The following is a 16579-nucleotide window of genomic DNA, read 5'->3' as shown; positions in this document are numbered from 1 at the left end:
TCTAGAGTCTGTCATGAGTCTCTGCTCCTTTTTTGTTGTTTCCGAGTTGACTTTGTTGTCAGGTCACAGTCTTCTCTTTAATTGGTGATGAAAGGCCCCCAACAGATGCATGTTTACCTATTGCCGCCAAAACAAAAGAGAACAGGGGATGTGGCTCAGTGGTAGAGCCCCTGCCTAGAATCCCCCAGTGAGGGCTGGGGTGTGGCTCAGTGGTAGAGCTCCTGCCTAGAATCCCCAGTGAGGGGCTGGGGTGTGACTCAGTGGTAGAGCCCCTGCCTAGAATCCCCAGTGAGGGGCTGGGGTGTGGCTCAGTGGTAGAGCGCTTTCTTAGCCTTCCAAAGGTCCCAGGCTCAGTCTCACTACAAAGGACTAACTCTTCCTCCAGTCACAAGCTACTAACAGATCCTCAGCTAGGCTAAGCTAGCCCATCACACAGGGCTTCTCAGTAGCTTGATCACGTGCAGGACTTAAGTAGGTAGTGACAGCTGCTGAGTCCAGGAGGTCCTTCCTGCTTACAAATCCTATTTGACAGTACAGTCTTTGGAGCCAGCCTCCAGTTTTCCCCGGGACTGCACTTCTCTTGTCAGGGCGGGTTTTCCCACCTGCAGGATGTGGGTATCAGTGAGTGGTATGTGGCAAGTGGCAGGGGATCTGAGGGTGTTCTTTCTAGCTCAGCGGCCCTGCCAGTCGCGGAGGGGCTCGGTGTGTCATGGAGACTTTGCCACCCCTCCGCTCGATATTTCATTCACAGGGCCTGCGGCGGGAGATCCAGGCGCACGGGCCGCGCTTGGAGGAGGTGCTGGAGCGCGCGGGCGTGCTGGCCTCGCTGCGCAGCCCGGAGGCCGAGGCGGTGCGCCGGGGCCAGGAGCAGCTGCAGAGCGCTTGGACCGGACTACGGGAGGCAGCAGAACGACGGCAGCAGACGCTGGACGCTGCCTTCCAGGTGGAACAGTACTACTTTGATGTGGCGGAGGTGGAGGCGTGGCTGGGCGAGCAGGAGCTGCTCATGATGAGTGAGGACAAGGGCAAGGTGCGCCCAGAACAGGGGTGAGGGAGTCCCGGGACGCCGGAGCCGGGGAGGTCCGGCCTCTGCCGCCTTATCGCGGGCGCCATGTACTCCTAGGATGAACAGAGCACCCTGCAGCTGCTTAAGAAGCACTTGCAACTGGAGCAGGGCGTGGAGAACTACGAGGAAAGCATTGCACAGCTGTCGCGCCAGTGTCGGGCGCTGCTGGAGATGGGACACCCAGACAGGTGGGTGAGCCGGGGGCGCAGGGCCAATTCGGAGGGAAAGGTCCAAGGAAAGCTAGGACCAAGTTAGAGTAGCAGCGCCAGGTTTGTTGAGGTACTCATGTATTCCCAGCATCCAGGAGACTGAGACAGGATTGCTACACATTTGAGGCTAGCCTAGCCATCAGATTTCCAGGTTCACATAGAGAGATCATATCTGAAAGAGAGAAAAAAGACAGTGAGATAAATAGATGGCTTATAGCCAGGACAGGCAGGAGATGACTTCTGACAGTGTTTGGGAAGACTGGAAAACCCGGACTGCTGAAATCAGAATGGGGGCAGAGCCAGAGCCGTCCTGGAATAGCTGGGTGATGGGACCTTGCTGAGCCTCTAGGGGGCTTGGCTGGTGGTGGGATCTTAGAGGGACAACAGATTAAGACCCTGTCCAGAAGCCTGGAGGCGGAGACTGAAGGTGGACCTCTTGCTGGGTCTTGAGGGAAGAAGTTAGGAACCCTAACCATACCACTGTGGAGCAACAAGGGACCAAAGATAGAAACTAGGCAAATAAACAAAATCAATAAAGGATGCTGGGTAGGGATGGGGGGTGAGTGTATCCAGTTATGAAAACAGTAGTGAGGGACCAGGAATCCCAGTGGTCCTTGGCTACATTGAGAATTTGAGGCCAGCATGGGCTTCATGAGTCCCTGTCATTAGGGAAAAAAATACCCATTCATGGTACACTCAGTGCCTAGCAAAATATTAGTTATCCATACTATGGTATATTTTTAGTATCACTTACTATTATTGCCAAAGTAGTGAGTACTAGGCTGGCTCAGTGTGAGACTTGCAGAAAACAGCCCCCACCAGAGGGGATCTTAAGAGACAGGACCCTGGCAAAGATTCAGGATGAAGCAGTCCTCCCTGGGAGGGTGTCTTAGGGGGCTCCCTATTGTCCCCTATCTCCGCCCTCAGTGAGCAGATCAGCCGGCGACAGTCCCAGGTGGATCGCCTCTATGTGGCCCTCAAAGAGCTGGGTGAAGAACGCAGGGTGAGCCTGGAACAGCAGTACTGGCTATACCAGCTCAGCCGCCAGGTGGACGAGCTGGAACACTGGATTGCCGAGAAGGAGGTGGTGGCTGGCTCCCCAGAGCTGGGCCAGGACTTCGAGCATGTGTCGGTGAGGGGTCTTGAGAATTTCATGTCTTAGTTATGTTTCTGTTGCGACAAAACACTGTGACCAAGGCAGCTTATAAAAGAAGGCGTTTAATTGGCTTTACAGTGTCAGAGGGTTCAAGTCCATGATAGTGGAGTAGAGAGGGGTATGGTGGCAGGAACAGCTGAGAGCCAACATCATGATCCAAAAGTAGGAGGCAGAGAAAGGCACATTGGGATGGCCCAAGTCTTTGAAAACCTCAAAGCCTACCCCCAGTGAAGCACTTTCTCCAACGAGGCCATGCCTCCTATTTCTTCCCAAACACTTCCACTAACTAGAGACCAAGTATTCAAACATATGAGCCTCTGGGGGCCCTTCTCATTCAAACCACCACGTACCAACGATACTAGCGGCCACTGTGCATCCTAAGAAAGCCTCTGGGCCTCCTTTCAAATGACCTCACCTCATGTCCCTGAAACACATGTGTTTATATGCTGTAAATCATGGAGAAGCACTCATGGCACCGGAGAGGTGAGAGCAGGTGAATCAGGAATTCCAGGCATCTTTGGTTACATAGTAAGTTTCAGGCCAGCCTTGGCTACCTAAGACCCTGTCACACACATACACACAAAACACCACACATGCTACACTCAATACCTAGCATGGCATCAGTTATTAATACTATATATCATATTCTGTACAATTTACTGTTTCTATTAATGCTACAGAATGCCCAAGAACTATTAGATATTATTTTATTATGACAATGCTTATTTCATGATTCCTATCTATCACATGGTCACAGGTGGGAGGGGGCTGGGTGTGTAGCACTGTCACCCACTTAGGTACCTTTTCTCACCCCACACCTTCTCCTGGTCCTAGGTGCTACAGGAGAAATTCTCAGAGTTCGCCAGTGAGACCGGAACGGCAGGGCGTGAGCGGCTGGCAGCGGTCAACCAGATGGTGGACGAGCTGATTGAGTGCGGCCACACAGCTGCGGCCACCATGGCTGAGTGGAAGGACGGGCTGAACGAGGCCTGGGCTGAACTCCTGGAGCTCATGGGCACTCGGGCCCAGCTGCTCGCTGCCTCTCGGGAGCTGCATAAGTTCTTCAGCGATGCCCGAGAGCTTCAAGGGCAGATTGAGGAGAAGCGGAGGCGGCTGCCCCGCCTGACGGCACCACCAGAGCCCAGACCCAGTGCCAGCTCCATGCAGCGAACCCTGCGAGCCTTTGAGCACGACCTGCAACTCCTCGTGTCCCAGGTGAGGTGACTGGCAGCCGAAGAGCAGGGGGGAGGGTCTGAGTAGTGGGGCTGGGAGTGCAGGCAACGGAGCAGACAGCTGCTGTGGAGTTGGCAGGCTGGCAGTGGACAGAGAAAGCGGCCTGGGGACAAGGGGAAACTGGACAGATAGGAAGTGGAGATCTTAGCCGGGCGGTGGTGGCACATGCCTTTAATCCCAGCACTTGGGAGGCTGAGGCAAGTGGATCTTTGTGAGTTCGAGGCCAGCCTGGTCTACAAGAGCTAGTTCCAGGACAGGTTCCAAAAGCTACAGAGAAACCCTGTCTCGAAAAACCAAAAAAAAAAAAAAAAAAAAAAAAGAAAAAAAGAAAGACAGACAGACAGACAGAAAGAAAGTGGAGATCTTTCACTGTGCCAAGGAATCCAGTCAAGATTGGGGGTGGGTGGCAATGCTGAAATTTATTACTTTTTTTTTTTTTTTTTTTTTTTTTAAAGACAGCCAGCCCTGACTGGCTTGTGACTTTTTACTGTACCAGGCTGACCTTGAACTTGCAGTGAGCTTCTTGCCTCTGTCAGATGCGGAAAGGTCTAAGCCGGGTGTGGTAGCTCACACCAGGTAGCTGAAACCTTAAGCACTCAGGAGGCTGAGACAGGAGGATCATCAAGAGTTCAAGGCCGGGCTAGGCTACAAAACAGGACCCTGTCGCAAAAAAAAAAAGAAAAGAAAAGAAAGAAAGAAAGAAAGACAAAAGAAATGTATGTGAGCTGCCAGACACAACATCACACCCTCATTAATCCCAGGAAGATCCCGAATCTAGGCTAATTTGACTACACAGTGAAACCTTGACTCAAAACAAAAACTGGGAAGGTATTTGGAAGCTGGGTACTAGTAGGTGACTAGTAGGTCTGATGTAAACGGAAAAAAAAACCAGGAATTATATCAAACAGACACCAGGGTAGAAAGCGGGCTCATGGGAAAATCAGATGGCGCTGAGAGAAGAGAAGGCGGACTTGTGTGGAAGGGCAGACAATGGACACAGCAGAAGGAGTTATCAGAGCAAGAGTTTCAGGCAGCCAAATGAAAGAAACCTGGTAGTAAAGATAAAAGCCAGACAGCACGGGTACGGGTAGGTCAGTGAAGGACCAGGCAGCAGGCCTAAGGGACCTGTGGTACCGAGTCGGCGAAGTCAGAAGGCAGTCCAGGAGCCTTAGGGAAGAAACAGGGTGGAGCTTAGCCACGTGGGTGGGGAAGAGGGATGAGCTTCAGTCAACAGGCTGGGGCCTGGGTCACCAAAGAGGGGAAGAGGGAAGAACTGGACTGTAGAGGCGGAGTAAAGGGAGGAACCTGGGGCGGGGAGGGGGGAGCCTGGACCACTGAGGAGGGACCGGGCCACGGGTGCTGTCGGAAGGAAGGGTGGAGGCTGGGTCACGTGAGGTGAGTAAGAGGGCGGAGCCTGTGCCCACGCACGGCGGGTCATGCCCCTCAGGTACGGCAGCTACAGGAGGGGGCGGCCCAGCTGCGGACGGTGTACGCGGGCGAGCACGCCGAGGCCATCGCCAGCCGCGAGCAGGAGGTGTTGCAGGGTTGGAAGGAGCTGCTGGCAGCCTGTGAGGATGCTCGTCTGCACGTCAGCTCCACGGCCGATGCGCTGCGCTTCCACAGCCAGGCCCGTGACCTGCTTTCCTGGATGGATGGCATCGCGGGCCAGATCGGGGCAGCTGACAAACCCAGGTGCCCCCAACCTCATCTTGGGCTTTTTGCTTACCTCTGGCGGGCTTCAGTAGCTGCCCAGACTTCCAACAGCCCCTTCGTAAAGTGCCTATGTGTGCCAGGCACTGTTCTGGGTGCTTCAGATGTGTGAGGATCCCTTTTAGGCTTGGCCTAGGGTGCTTTCTGCCCTCGATCCTATCCGGGTGTTCACATTGGCCTCCCTGTGGGCATGTCACAGTAAGGCCTGGCCAGGACCAAGAGAAAGCTGTGACACCATTTGTCACAGTCAATAAAGCAGATGCTGCAACTTAACCTAGTAGGTACTTCTTAGATCCTTACGCGGTAGTTTTGGGTCAGTGTCCAGCAGAAGTCAAACCTGAGACAAGCCTGGTGGCACAGGCAGATCAACTTGGATACTCAGGAGCTGAGGCAGCAGAGTGAGTTCAGGGCTAGATGGATAACTTAGCAAGACCCTGCCTCAAAACAAAAAAACAAACACAGAGCTGAGGATGTAACTCAGTCATCTTCAGCTACATAGCCCGTTCCAGGCCAGCATGTGCTACACGAGAGCCTGTTGAAGGGACAGAGAAGGAAGGGAAGTTGGGCCTGAAGTTCTGGGTCCACTAAAGCAAACTCTGGCACTTTCTCAGGACCCTTCAGAACCTGACCAGAGAAGGTCGCAGTCCTGGGATTCTGTAGAACAGTGGTGTCAATGTGCTCGTTGGGAGCTGCATCTAAGGGGCGGCCTGAGGGTGGTTGCATGCGGCTTAGATCCCTGTCCCCTCCCCACTGCAGGGATGTGTCATCGGTGGAGGTGCTTATGAACTACCACCAGGGTCTGAAGACAGAACTGGAGGCTCGTGTGCCTGAGTTGACGGCCTGCCAGGAGTTGGGGCGCTCCCTATTACTCAACAAGAGTGCCATGGCTGATGAGGTGGGGGAGAAACATGGGGTCCCTCTCTGCTCCTACCTTTTGCCTACCCAGATGCCTCTCTCACTCCCCCCACCCACTTCCGCCTACCCAGATGCCTCTCTCACTCCGCCCACCCACTCCCAGATCCAGGCGCAGCTGGACAAGCTGGGAACCCGGAAGGAGGAGGTGTCTGAGAAGTGGGACCGTCACTGGGAGTGGCTGCAGCAGAGTGAGTAAGGGCCTACACACCAGTGCCTCAGCGGCGCTGGGGACAAACCTCTGCATGTCTGGTCAAGACCAGAGGATGACAAGTGACATGAGCATGCTTTGCATATCGCCCTTGGGTGCCCAGAACCAAACCCCTGGAGCTGGGACGGTGAATGAGGGGGCTGTCTTACTTTTGAGCTCAGCCCCCAACGTGAGCGTACCCTAATACACACACGATAAATACAATGTTTTTAAGTCCTCATTACTCTGAAGGCAGGACTGGGGGTAGCCCGAGGGGATGGCTAGAAAACCTTAGCTCCCACCCCAGGGAAAGGTCTGAGGCTCTCCTGGCGCCTCACCTCCTATGCCTGCCCCCAGTGCTGGAGGTGCACCAGTTTGCTCAGGAGGCCGTGGTGGCTGATGCCTGGCTGACGGCCCAGGAGCCACTCCTGCAGAGCCGGGAGCTGGGCAGCAGTGTGGATGAGGTGGAGCAGCTTATCCGGCGACATGAGGCCTTCCGAAAAGCAGCCGCAGCCTGGGAGGAGAGGTTCAGCTCTCTACGGCGCTTGACCACGGTCAGACCCCAGATCCCACCTCCCACCCACCCTCCCTCTGTATTACACTTGCTTGGGTGCCTGGCCCTGCACTGGGCAGCACTGGACATAGGTCCTTCCTGGGCTGTAAGGGAAGGCAGAGGGACATACCTGTAACTGACTGTTAAGAACCCAGAGGGGCCCAAAATTTTTGATGAAAAATAGGTTGAGTCTGGGGAGATGAGACGGGGGGATTTGAAGGGGCTGTGGAAACCCAGAAGTCCTTGGTCTGGTCTTGGGGAGTCCAGCATGAGGCTTGAGAACACCGCGAATGCAAAGACCTTGTTGTGATAAAAGCCTCAGGGTCCTGAGGGGACTATTAAGGAAGATGTGGGTGAAAGGGATCAGAAAAGCACCCAGAGAAAGTGACTAGCTGTCAGATGGCGTGGTGGCACACACCTGCATCCCCAGCATTTGGGAGGTGGCAAGAGAAGCCATCAGAAATTAGCGCAAGGTCATCTGAGTTTGGAGCCAGTCTGGGCTACATGGAGCCCTGTCTTCCATGTAGTTCCCACCACATACACTCCACAAAACAAAGACCAAAACAAGCAGAAGGGAAGAGAAGGGAAGGGAGGAAGAAAGACAGGGTCGGGGGAGAGGGAGAGGCCCCCTTTCCCCTACAAGATCAATGGGTTTTTGTGGAAAGAACAAGGATTTGGTCTTAGCCAAGAATGGGCACTGCCTGAAAACCCCGTTTCTCCGAGAAGCTAAGCTAAACAGCGAGGAAGAATGCCCAGACCTTCGCGAACGACTCTCTAGGCCCCGCCCCATTTCCCCGACCTGACTGACTTTTCTACCCCCTCCCCCAGATCGAGAAACTCAAGGCAGAGCAGAGCAAGCAGCCACCCACCCCCTTGCTGGGGCGCAAGTTCTTTGGGGACCCCACCGAGCTGGCGGCCAAAGCGGCGCCTTTGCTACGTCCAGTGGGTTATGAGCCCTTGGCTCGCCGAGCCTCGGACACACTGTCAGCCGAGGTGCGGACCCGGGTTGGGTATGTGCGCCAGGAGCTCAAGCCCGAGCGTCTCCAGCCGCGTATTGACCGGCTCCCTGAGGTCCCGGGGAGGGTAGAACCCGCGGCTCCAACAGCCACAGCGCTGGACACGACGGACACCCCTGGAACCCCGGCGGTGACAGAGCAGGTCCGGCCCCGGCCGGAGCGCCAGGAGTCAGCGGATCGTGCGGAGGAGCTGCCACGGAGGCGACGGTCAGAACGCCAGGAGTCCACGGAACAACCAGAGGAGGCTGCGCGGAGGCGGCGGTCCGAGCGCCAGGAGTCCGCGGACCATGAGGCACCGCACAGCCTTACTTTGGGTCGCTATGAGCAAATGGAGAGGCGGCGGGAGAGGCGGGAGAGGAGGCTGGAGAGACAGGAGTCTAGTGAACAGGAGACACCAACCAGAGGAGAGCTGGTCAAAGGGTGAGGACCTCTGTGACCAAGGTGTTAGGGGAAGGGAAAGCTGTGGTCTAGAGGGCCCAAGGGCTGGGCTTCTGAGCTCAGAACTGCCCAAGTGAGCACGGTGGTGGCAAGCCTGTAATGCTAGCATTTCTGAGGCCATGGCGGGAGGCCCAGGAGCAGTGACAGAAACAAACTTTTCACTAAACTGTGAAGACTGGAGACATTTAGGACTGGGAGGAAAAGCCCAGGGGACTTAGAAACTTAGGGGGATGTGTAGAGAACACAACAGTATGTTTAAAAGCTCAAAGACACCAGCTTGCCTTTTGCTCTGCTTAAAACTCAAAGGACACTCAGGCGGTGGTGGCGCACACCTTTAATTATAGCACTCTGGAGACCAAGGCAGGAGGATCTCTGTGAGTTCAAGGTCATCCTGGTCTACAGAATGAGTTCCAGGACAGCCAGGGCTGCATAGAGAGTCCCTGTCTCAGGAAAAATCATCAATCAGTCAAGCAAACACAAAGCTCAGAGGACAGCAGAGTGAGCTCGTTCGTGTGTGACCACAGCCCTTAGGCGTGAAGGACTGAGTCCCAGGCCAACCACCCTGCCGTCCATCCTGAGCACCAGGGCTAGCGATTCTGTCTCTAAAACAAATAAGTAATTGGAGTGTGGTGGCCCTGACCTGTACTCCCATCACTTGGGAGGCAGCAGGAGGAGTGGGGATTCAAGGTCAATCTCAGAGAGGCCAGAGGTCAGACCTTGACTTGGATCAATCAAAGGCTGAAGAGATGGCATAGTGGTCAAGCACTTGTTGCTGTCCATAGGACCTCAGTTTGTTCCAAGCACCCACATGAGGTGGCCCACAACCGTTTGGAACTCCAGCTCCAGAGGATCCAGTGCCTTCCTCTGGCCTCTGCGGTCAGCAGGTACCCACATGGCAGGCGCGCGCGCGCACACACACACACGTGCAGGCAAAGCACTCACACACATAAACCTATAAAAAAAAGTCAACTAAACACATAAGAAAAAACCTTGGAGAGAGGGATTTGGTTGTACATCGAGTAGCTGTGTCAGGAACACCCACGGTATGCAAGGCACACACATGTGCGACTGCTGAATTGTGGGCAGGGGCCTGGTATGGAGGCCTGGTATGGTATGACTGTCCAGGCAGTCAGGGCCCTAGCCAAAGGAACTGCATCTCATTTGGGTCTTCTGCCCTTGTTCTCCAGGAAGGCCACCCTAGCGGACATTGTGGAGCAGCTGCAGGAGAAAGAGGCAGGCCCTGGGCTCCCTGCTGGGGTGGTAAGTTGAGTCACAGGGATGGGTGGTGGTGGAAGCCCTCGTAGTGGCCAGGATCTCGAGAGGCAGTCATTGCGCAGCCCCGTCCTCCTTCCAGAACCTTGCAGTCAGCATATGGAGCCACAAACCCAGGACCCTTATGTCTCCCTCCACACACAAGGATTAGACTCTAAACTCTGCCCCATCTGTTTTAGACTCCCTATTTCTCCAGCCTTGTGGGGGTCCCCAATTTCCTTATTAGCCACACAAGAGACCACCCCAAAGTTCCTCACACAGAAATTCTATGCCCTTCCTCTAGTCTACCTCCTTAGACCCTGTCTCTACCTTCCAGCTTCCAGAATTCCAAAGCCTAAATTCGAATGACCCCCAAAACCCAAGGGGGTCCCCTCAGCCCTGTGGGTCTTCTCATGTTCCCCTCCAAGATAGGTGGCCCTGCAGACCGATGGGACCCCTGGCCCTAAGGCTCCCCGAGACAGGATGCTCCCCGCTAGTCATCATGGACAGTACCCCTCTCCCCACTCCCTTCATTCACACAGCCGTCGCTGCCTCAACCTCGTGAGCTTCCCCCCGGTCGCCTGCCCAACGGGCTTGAGCCGCCCGAGCGGACACCTCGGCCCGATCGGCCGCGGGCACGGGACCGGCCCAAGCCACGCCGGCGGCCACGGCCTCGAGAGGGTGGTGAGGGCGGGGGAAGCCGGCGCTCGCGCTCCGCCCCTGCCCAGGGAGGCTCCGCCCCCGCTCCTCCGCCTCCGCCCACTCACACAGTGCAGCACGAGGGCTTCCTGCTGCGCAAGCGCGAGCTCGACGCTAACCGCAAGTCGTCCAACCGGTGAGCGCGTGGGCGGGGCTTTGGATGGCTGGGAGCCCGCTCAGGGTGTTTCATGAATGAGTAGCTGGGTGGTAGGGGGCGGGGCTCAAATTCAAAGACTCCAACCCGTGAAGGGGAGGGGCGTGGTCGACGTTTAGAGTCTCCAATAGCTAAGTGATTCGAGCGAGATGGGCGCATGACAGAAGTACTTGCCCCTAAGGTGAATAAATTGGGATTCAGTCTCAGCGACCACCCTAGGTGTTAACTGTGGCTAAGGAGCAAACCTGAAGTAGTGTCTAATCTGGATGAGTCCAGTGCGGTGTGAATTGGAACTTCAAGATGGCATCCAATCAGTGAGCGGGATGATGGGATGGATTCCCCCTCACACCTCACAACCTCTATTCATGAAATTTACAGTGGGGTTCCGGAAAGGAGCAGAGCCTCAACTGAGGACCTAGTTTCGGAATGTTGGAAGTTATCTCAGATTTCCAGATGAGCAGCTTTTCTTTTTCTTTTGTTTTGATTTTTGGGGTTTTTGTTTGTTTTTCGAGACAGGGTTTCACTGTAGCTTTAAAGCCTGTAGCTCTTGTAGATCAGGCCGGCCTCGAACTCACAGAGATGCGCCTGCCTCTGCCTCCTAAGGGCTGGGATTAAAAGCATGCACCACCACCACCCAGCCAGCTTTTTCTTAAATTGTCTAAACTACATTTATTTGTGTTGGGGGTAGAAGTTGTGTGTGGAGGTCAGAGGACAACTGGCAGGGGTCAGTTCTCTCCTTCCACAGTGGGTCCCTGCGATTGAACTCAGGGTTGTAAGGCTTGGCTGCAAGTGCCTTAATCTCCTTGGGCCCTAACCCGTTTGCACGTGTGTGTTTGTGTGTGTGTGTGCGTGTTTACTTTTGAAGTGAGTTCAGCTTGTACTTGTCCAGTATATTTTTGTCCAACTGAGATGGAAAATGTGGGGCAGGTAGAGTCAGGTATAGTGAGTGATATCTGGACCCTGGACACGAAGGCAGCAGGACAGGCTGAGGCTTTACTGGTGCTGACTGAAGTTAATGTTTTCTTCCTCATCACTAGACCAACATGGGAACGAACACTGACACCTGTTGAATGTGATTTTCCTAACTGGGGACTTCTTCCTAGACAGGGACTTTGGCTGCATGGGGAGACCAGATCTTGTTTCAAACTGTAGAACCTTCCATCTTCCTTGAAGGAACTTGGTGAAGGGTGGGGAAATGAGAACCAGAGAAGGTGATACATGGGAAAAGTGAGATCAATGAATGAAACATGGGTGTGCATATGAGTCAGTTGAATTCTTTTAGGACTGGGGATCAAGCCTGTGGCCTCATGTTCTACCACAGATATACCCCCAGCTCCTAGCTAGTGAATCCTAGGCAAGGGCTCTACCTACTGCTGGCTGTCTTCCTATCTTCCAAGAACAGCTCATGTCTTGCTTTTAAGAAAGTCAATATGAAACGAGACAAAGAAGGGTTAGCCAGTAGGGACCAGCCTGGGCAAACTCTTGGTTCTGGGAGCACTAGTCACACCTCCCAGAACAGGACCTGCCTTGTGGGCAAAGGGCCAGACGTAGCAAGGTCAAGCGTACACTCTATGATGGAAAGATGTGGAGTTCCCGAGTGGAACTCTGCAGTTCTGCCTCAGTCGCCGTCTCCCCACCCCCAGGTCATGGGTGAGCCTGTACTGTGTGCTCAGCAAGGGGGAGCTAGGCTTCTACAAGGACTCCAAAGGCCCGTCATCGGGGGGCACGCATGGTGGGGAACCACTGCTCAGTCTGCACAAGGCCACCAGCGAGGTGGCTAGTGACTACAAGAAAAAGAAACATGTCTTCAAGCTCCAGTGAGTCCCTCCCATGGGCAGAACGGAGGGGGGGCTCCGCCTTGTTTTATTTCCCCCGTGGGCTCTCAGTTTTCTTGAAAGGCAATGGATGGGAGCAGGGGTTGGGCTCCTCAAGATCCCTGAACTCCTATGTCTCCTGCAGGACCCAGGACGGCAGCGAGTTCTTGCTCCAAGCTAAAGATGAGGTAAGAGTTGGTTCTTTCACACCATAAATTGATCTCTAAGTGGTCTAGCTTCCTGGTTGGTTCCTGAATCAAGGAGTTGGAGCTGTAGAGGGAACCACACAGGCCAGAACTATCAGAACTGTGACAGGAAAGCAGTGAGAGCCCAGAGAGCATCATAAGACGCACAGGAGAGGGGGGTATGGGGGAGGGGTCCAGGGAAGATGTCTGGTGGCCATGATCACTAAGTCCGTCTTCTTTGTCATAGCCACTCAGGACACTGGGAAGACAGTAGGTGTAGGTTTAAAAGGAGTCACCAACGCTCTAGGGAGATGGCTCAGTGGTTAAGAGTACTCCCTGCTTTTCAGGAGGACTCAAGTTTGGTTCTTAGCACCCATGTAGGGCAGCTCACAACTCCCTGTATCTACAGCTCGAGGGGATCTAGCACCCTCTTCTGGCCTCTGAGGGCACCCATACACGCATGGCATAAATTCACACCAACACGTTAAAAAAAAAAGAGGCTGTAATCTCAGCACTCAGGAGGCAGAGGCAGGAGGATCACTGAGTTCGAGATCAGCCTGGACTACAGAGTGAGTTCCAGGACAGCCAGGGCTGCCCAGAGAAACCCTGTCCTGAAATACCAAAAAAAGGGAGTGATGAAGGTTGGGTGTAGTCATTTTCTGCTATCTCAGCATGCGGGAGGTGGGAGCAAGAGGGTCAATCCTGGGCTACAGAGTGAGAATGAGGCCATCCTGGGGTAACCTATCAGAAAAAAGGGAGGATGTGTGATCCCCATAGAGATAACCAAAAAGGCAGAACTGAGAAGGCTTGTGACAGCCAGCTGCAGGAGGACAGCTGAGCTGAGGTAGATGGTCTCAGAAAGGTTTCTGGGGACTGGATCTCTCGGTATTGGGTGTATCCAGGAGAGGATTCTATCCTGAGTGCACTGGGGTGAGGGTTGTTGAGAGGAGAGTTGATGTGAAGCATCACACACCCCATAGGGCTAGAGAAGTGGTTCAGTGGTAAGAAAGTTGCCGTTCAAGCCTGAGGACATTATTTTTATCAATCTATTTATTTATTTGTAAATATTTATTTATTTATTATGTATACAATATTCTGTCTATGTGTATAACTGCATGCCAGAAGAGGGTACCAGACCTCATTACAGATGGTTGTGAGCCACCATATGGTTGCTGGGAACTGAACTCAGAACCTTTGGAAGAGCAGGCAATATTCTTAACCTCTGAGCCATCTCTCCAGCCCCAGCCTGAGGATGTTATTTGGATCCCAGCATTCACATTAAAAAAAAAAAAAAAGAAAGAAAAGAAAAAAGGAAAAGCCAGGCATGGCTGCCCACAAACAACCCCATAATTGTAGGGGGCAATTGCAGGAGACCCTGTTTGGAGGAAAATAGGCAGGAGGTAATGAGCAGGACACTTGGATCCTCTCCTAGCCTCCACACATGTGCACAAGGCACACCCCACCCCCAACACACAGTCCTTTTTTTTTTTTTTTTTTTTTCTTTTTGAGACAGGGTTTCTCTGTAGCTTTGCAGCCTGTCCTGGAACTAGTAGACCACAAAGAGCTCACAAAGATCCACCTGCCTCTGCCTCCCGAGTGCTGGGATTAAAGGCATGTGCAACCACCGCTTGGCCCCCAACACACATTCTTAAACATCACACAAATGAAAGAAGGAGGTTGTTTTTTTTTAAAGATCCTTTAAAATTTTTTTAAAAACATTTATTTTTATCTGTATGCTTGCCTGCATGTGTGTGTGTGTCATCCTGGTTCTCCACCACGGCTAGAAGAGAGTGGTGTATCCCCCGAAACAGATGCTCATGTTGGTGCCGAGAATGGAATCCTGGTCCCACGGAAGGGCAGCCAGTATTCTTACTCACGGAGCCATCAAGTTCCTAAATCTGGTTTCTATTTTTCTTTTTGAGTCAGGGTTTCTCTATGTAGTCCTGGAACTTTTCTATGTAGATCAGGCAGACCTCAAACTCCTAGAGATCCTCCTACCCCTGCCTCCCAAGTACTGGGATTAAAGGGGTGCCCCACCATCCTGCTCCGTTACATTTTATTTTTGCATGTGTGTTCATAAGTATGTGTGTGTGCGCACACATACTATGCCTTGGGTGTGCAGGTAGAGGCTCCCTGAGTCAGTGCTCGCCTTCCGCTGTGTGGGTCCTGCTGATGAAGCCCTGTTCATCAGGCTCCAGTGTGCTGCTACCCACTGAGCTCTCTTTCTAGACCCCAAATAATTTATCTGAGAGCTTTTGTGAAAAGTGAAGTCAGTTGGTACATGGAGGCCAATTAGCACAGGGACTGGCAAAGGTCAAGACTCTGCAAGTTTCTGCTCAATACTTCCCTTCATTTAGGTTGTTCTTCTGTGTGTGTGTGTGTGGGGGGGTGTCTTACAGATGATGCTATTGCTTCTGTTTAAGCGAATAGATCCACAGAAGGGCTTAGAGAAGAGTCCCCTTAGCCTCACTATCAGCATTACCCAGATAACAGAAGGGAGGGCAGTGTGGTTGAGATCCTCCCCCAGAGACGGACCTGTCCCGCTTCTTCCACCAGGAAGAGATGAATGGCTGGCTGGAGGCTGTGGCTAACTCAGTGGCGGAACACGCCGAGATCGCCCGCTGGGGTCAGACACTACCTACAACGTCATCCACAGATGAGGGCAACCCCAAACGTGAGGGTGCGGAGCGTAGGGCCAGCGGGCGCCGAAAGTGACTCCAGGTACCCTCCCCACTTGGAGTCTGACAAGTCTCCTTACCCCTCCTCTCCGCACTGTGGACACAAAGACACCTTTACATCCGCAAGGGCAGGAATGACTGCGGATGTGTCACGGTGGACCCTGGAATGGAAGGGACTTCTCCTGCACTCCAAGAAATGGTGGTGGGGGATTGCTGTCCCTATAGCCATATCTCGGTCCCTTCCCGCTCGCCAACCCAACCCCAGGTGCTGGGGCTCCATTCTTTTTATGCAATAACTGAGCTTGGTGGGGACGGGCAGGGAGCCAGTTGAGCCAAGCTCCTGCCCCATCGTCAGATCCTGCCCCAAGAAGCTGGAGTGGCGAGGGATCTGGGAGGTGGTGGTATTCGCTGGCCTCCTCTCCGCCCTAAGGATGGACACGGGGGCGCTGGTGAGGTCCCCTGGACCATCCAGGGTGCTAGGGGGTGGGGAGGGGGACACACTTCCTCCCTGCCTTTACCTCACTTCCAATGCTGCCTTGATCTGTCTGGGAAGAGGGAGCGAAGGGGCCCTTAGCCCCTGCACTCCACCATCTCAGAGCCATGAGGTTAATTCCTGACTTAGTTTATTTTTGCAAAAATGTAGACCTCTCCCTCCTTCCCCCGCCCCGCATCCGCGAAGGCTTTTAATAGGAGGGGAGTCAAAGTTCAAAATTGTCTTCCTCTCTCCTCCCCCATCCAGCTGTAAATGCCACTTCCCGAGGGGATGGGGGGTTGGAAAGTCCTCCCCCCTGCATGCTTCTGGCTGGAGCACCTCCCTGGGAGTCGGGGGATCAGGGTTACAGGCAGCCCCAATGGCTGCCCGGAGACACCGCCAGGGCCGGGGGTGCGGGGCGGTGTGGCAGGCGCACACTGTATGTACCTATAATAAACCCTTTGGCTTTGACGGTCTACGCTGGTTTGTTCGCGTACCTGTGACGGGATTGGAGGGTGGGCTGATGTGGGGACGCGGGTGCGAAGACCGTCTACCAGACACTGGATGTACCTGCCCATTGGTGGCTCATTTCAAGATCTGCGCACGTACTCAACGAGTCGCCTAGATATTATACCTAAATAAGGGAACCCTAGAAATAATGGGAAGTTATTAAACTACCCCAAAGCAACTGAGAGATGCGCCCCATCGAGGTCAGGAAAGACTGCCGGGCTTTAAAGAGTCAGAGAAACGTAATTGCGATGAGCGAGCGCTCTGTCCAATCGTCGGAGAATGCTGGACTCTCTAGACCAATGAGCAAGCATCAGGGGCGGGGTCTGTGCGCAC

The 16579-nt window shown here is 53.8% G+C and overlaps 1 protein-coding gene across 2 annotated transcripts in view; it reads left to right on the top strand.

Moving 5' to 3' along the window:
• The window catches only part of Sptbn4 (spectrin beta, non-erythrocytic 4), an 82814-nt gene extending 67513 nt beyond the window's left edge, over nt 1-15301 (top strand). Inside the window, exons 22-35 of one of the 2 annotated variants that reach the window (XM_038339743.1) lie at nt 752-1030; nt 1124-1254; nt 2203-2407; nt 3266-3646; nt 5112-5356; nt 6131-6269; nt 6393-6477; nt 6834-7030; nt 7858-8465; nt 9671-9740; nt 10277-10569; nt 12231-12404; nt 12547-12589; nt 15143-15301. In XM_038339743.1, the coding sequence (XP_038195671.1) occupies nt 752-1030; nt 1124-1254; nt 2203-2407; nt 3266-3646; nt 5112-5356; nt 6131-6269; nt 6393-6477; nt 6834-7030; nt 7858-8465; nt 9671-9740; nt 10277-10569; nt 12231-12404; nt 12547-12589; nt 15143-15301 (3009 nt within the window). Of the gene's footprint in view, nt 1-751; nt 1031-1123; nt 1255-2202; nt 2408-3265; nt 3647-5111; nt 5357-6130; nt 6270-6392; nt 6478-6833; nt 7031-7857; nt 8466-9670; nt 9744-10276; nt 10570-12230; nt 12405-12546; nt 12590-15142 lie in introns of both variants that reach the window. The other variant, XM_038339742.1, reaches the window with a different exon arrangement.
• Nucleotides 15302-16579: the final 1278 nt, after the last annotated feature.

Source organism: Arvicola amphibius, chromosome 8 (assembly GCF_903992535.2).
Source record: "Arvicola amphibius chromosome 8, mArvAmp1.2, whole genome shotgun sequence".
Lineage (NCBI taxonomy): Eukaryota > Metazoa > Chordata > Mammalia > Rodentia > Cricetidae > Arvicola > Arvicola amphibius.
This window is presented reverse-complemented; position numbering and strand designations above follow the sequence as displayed.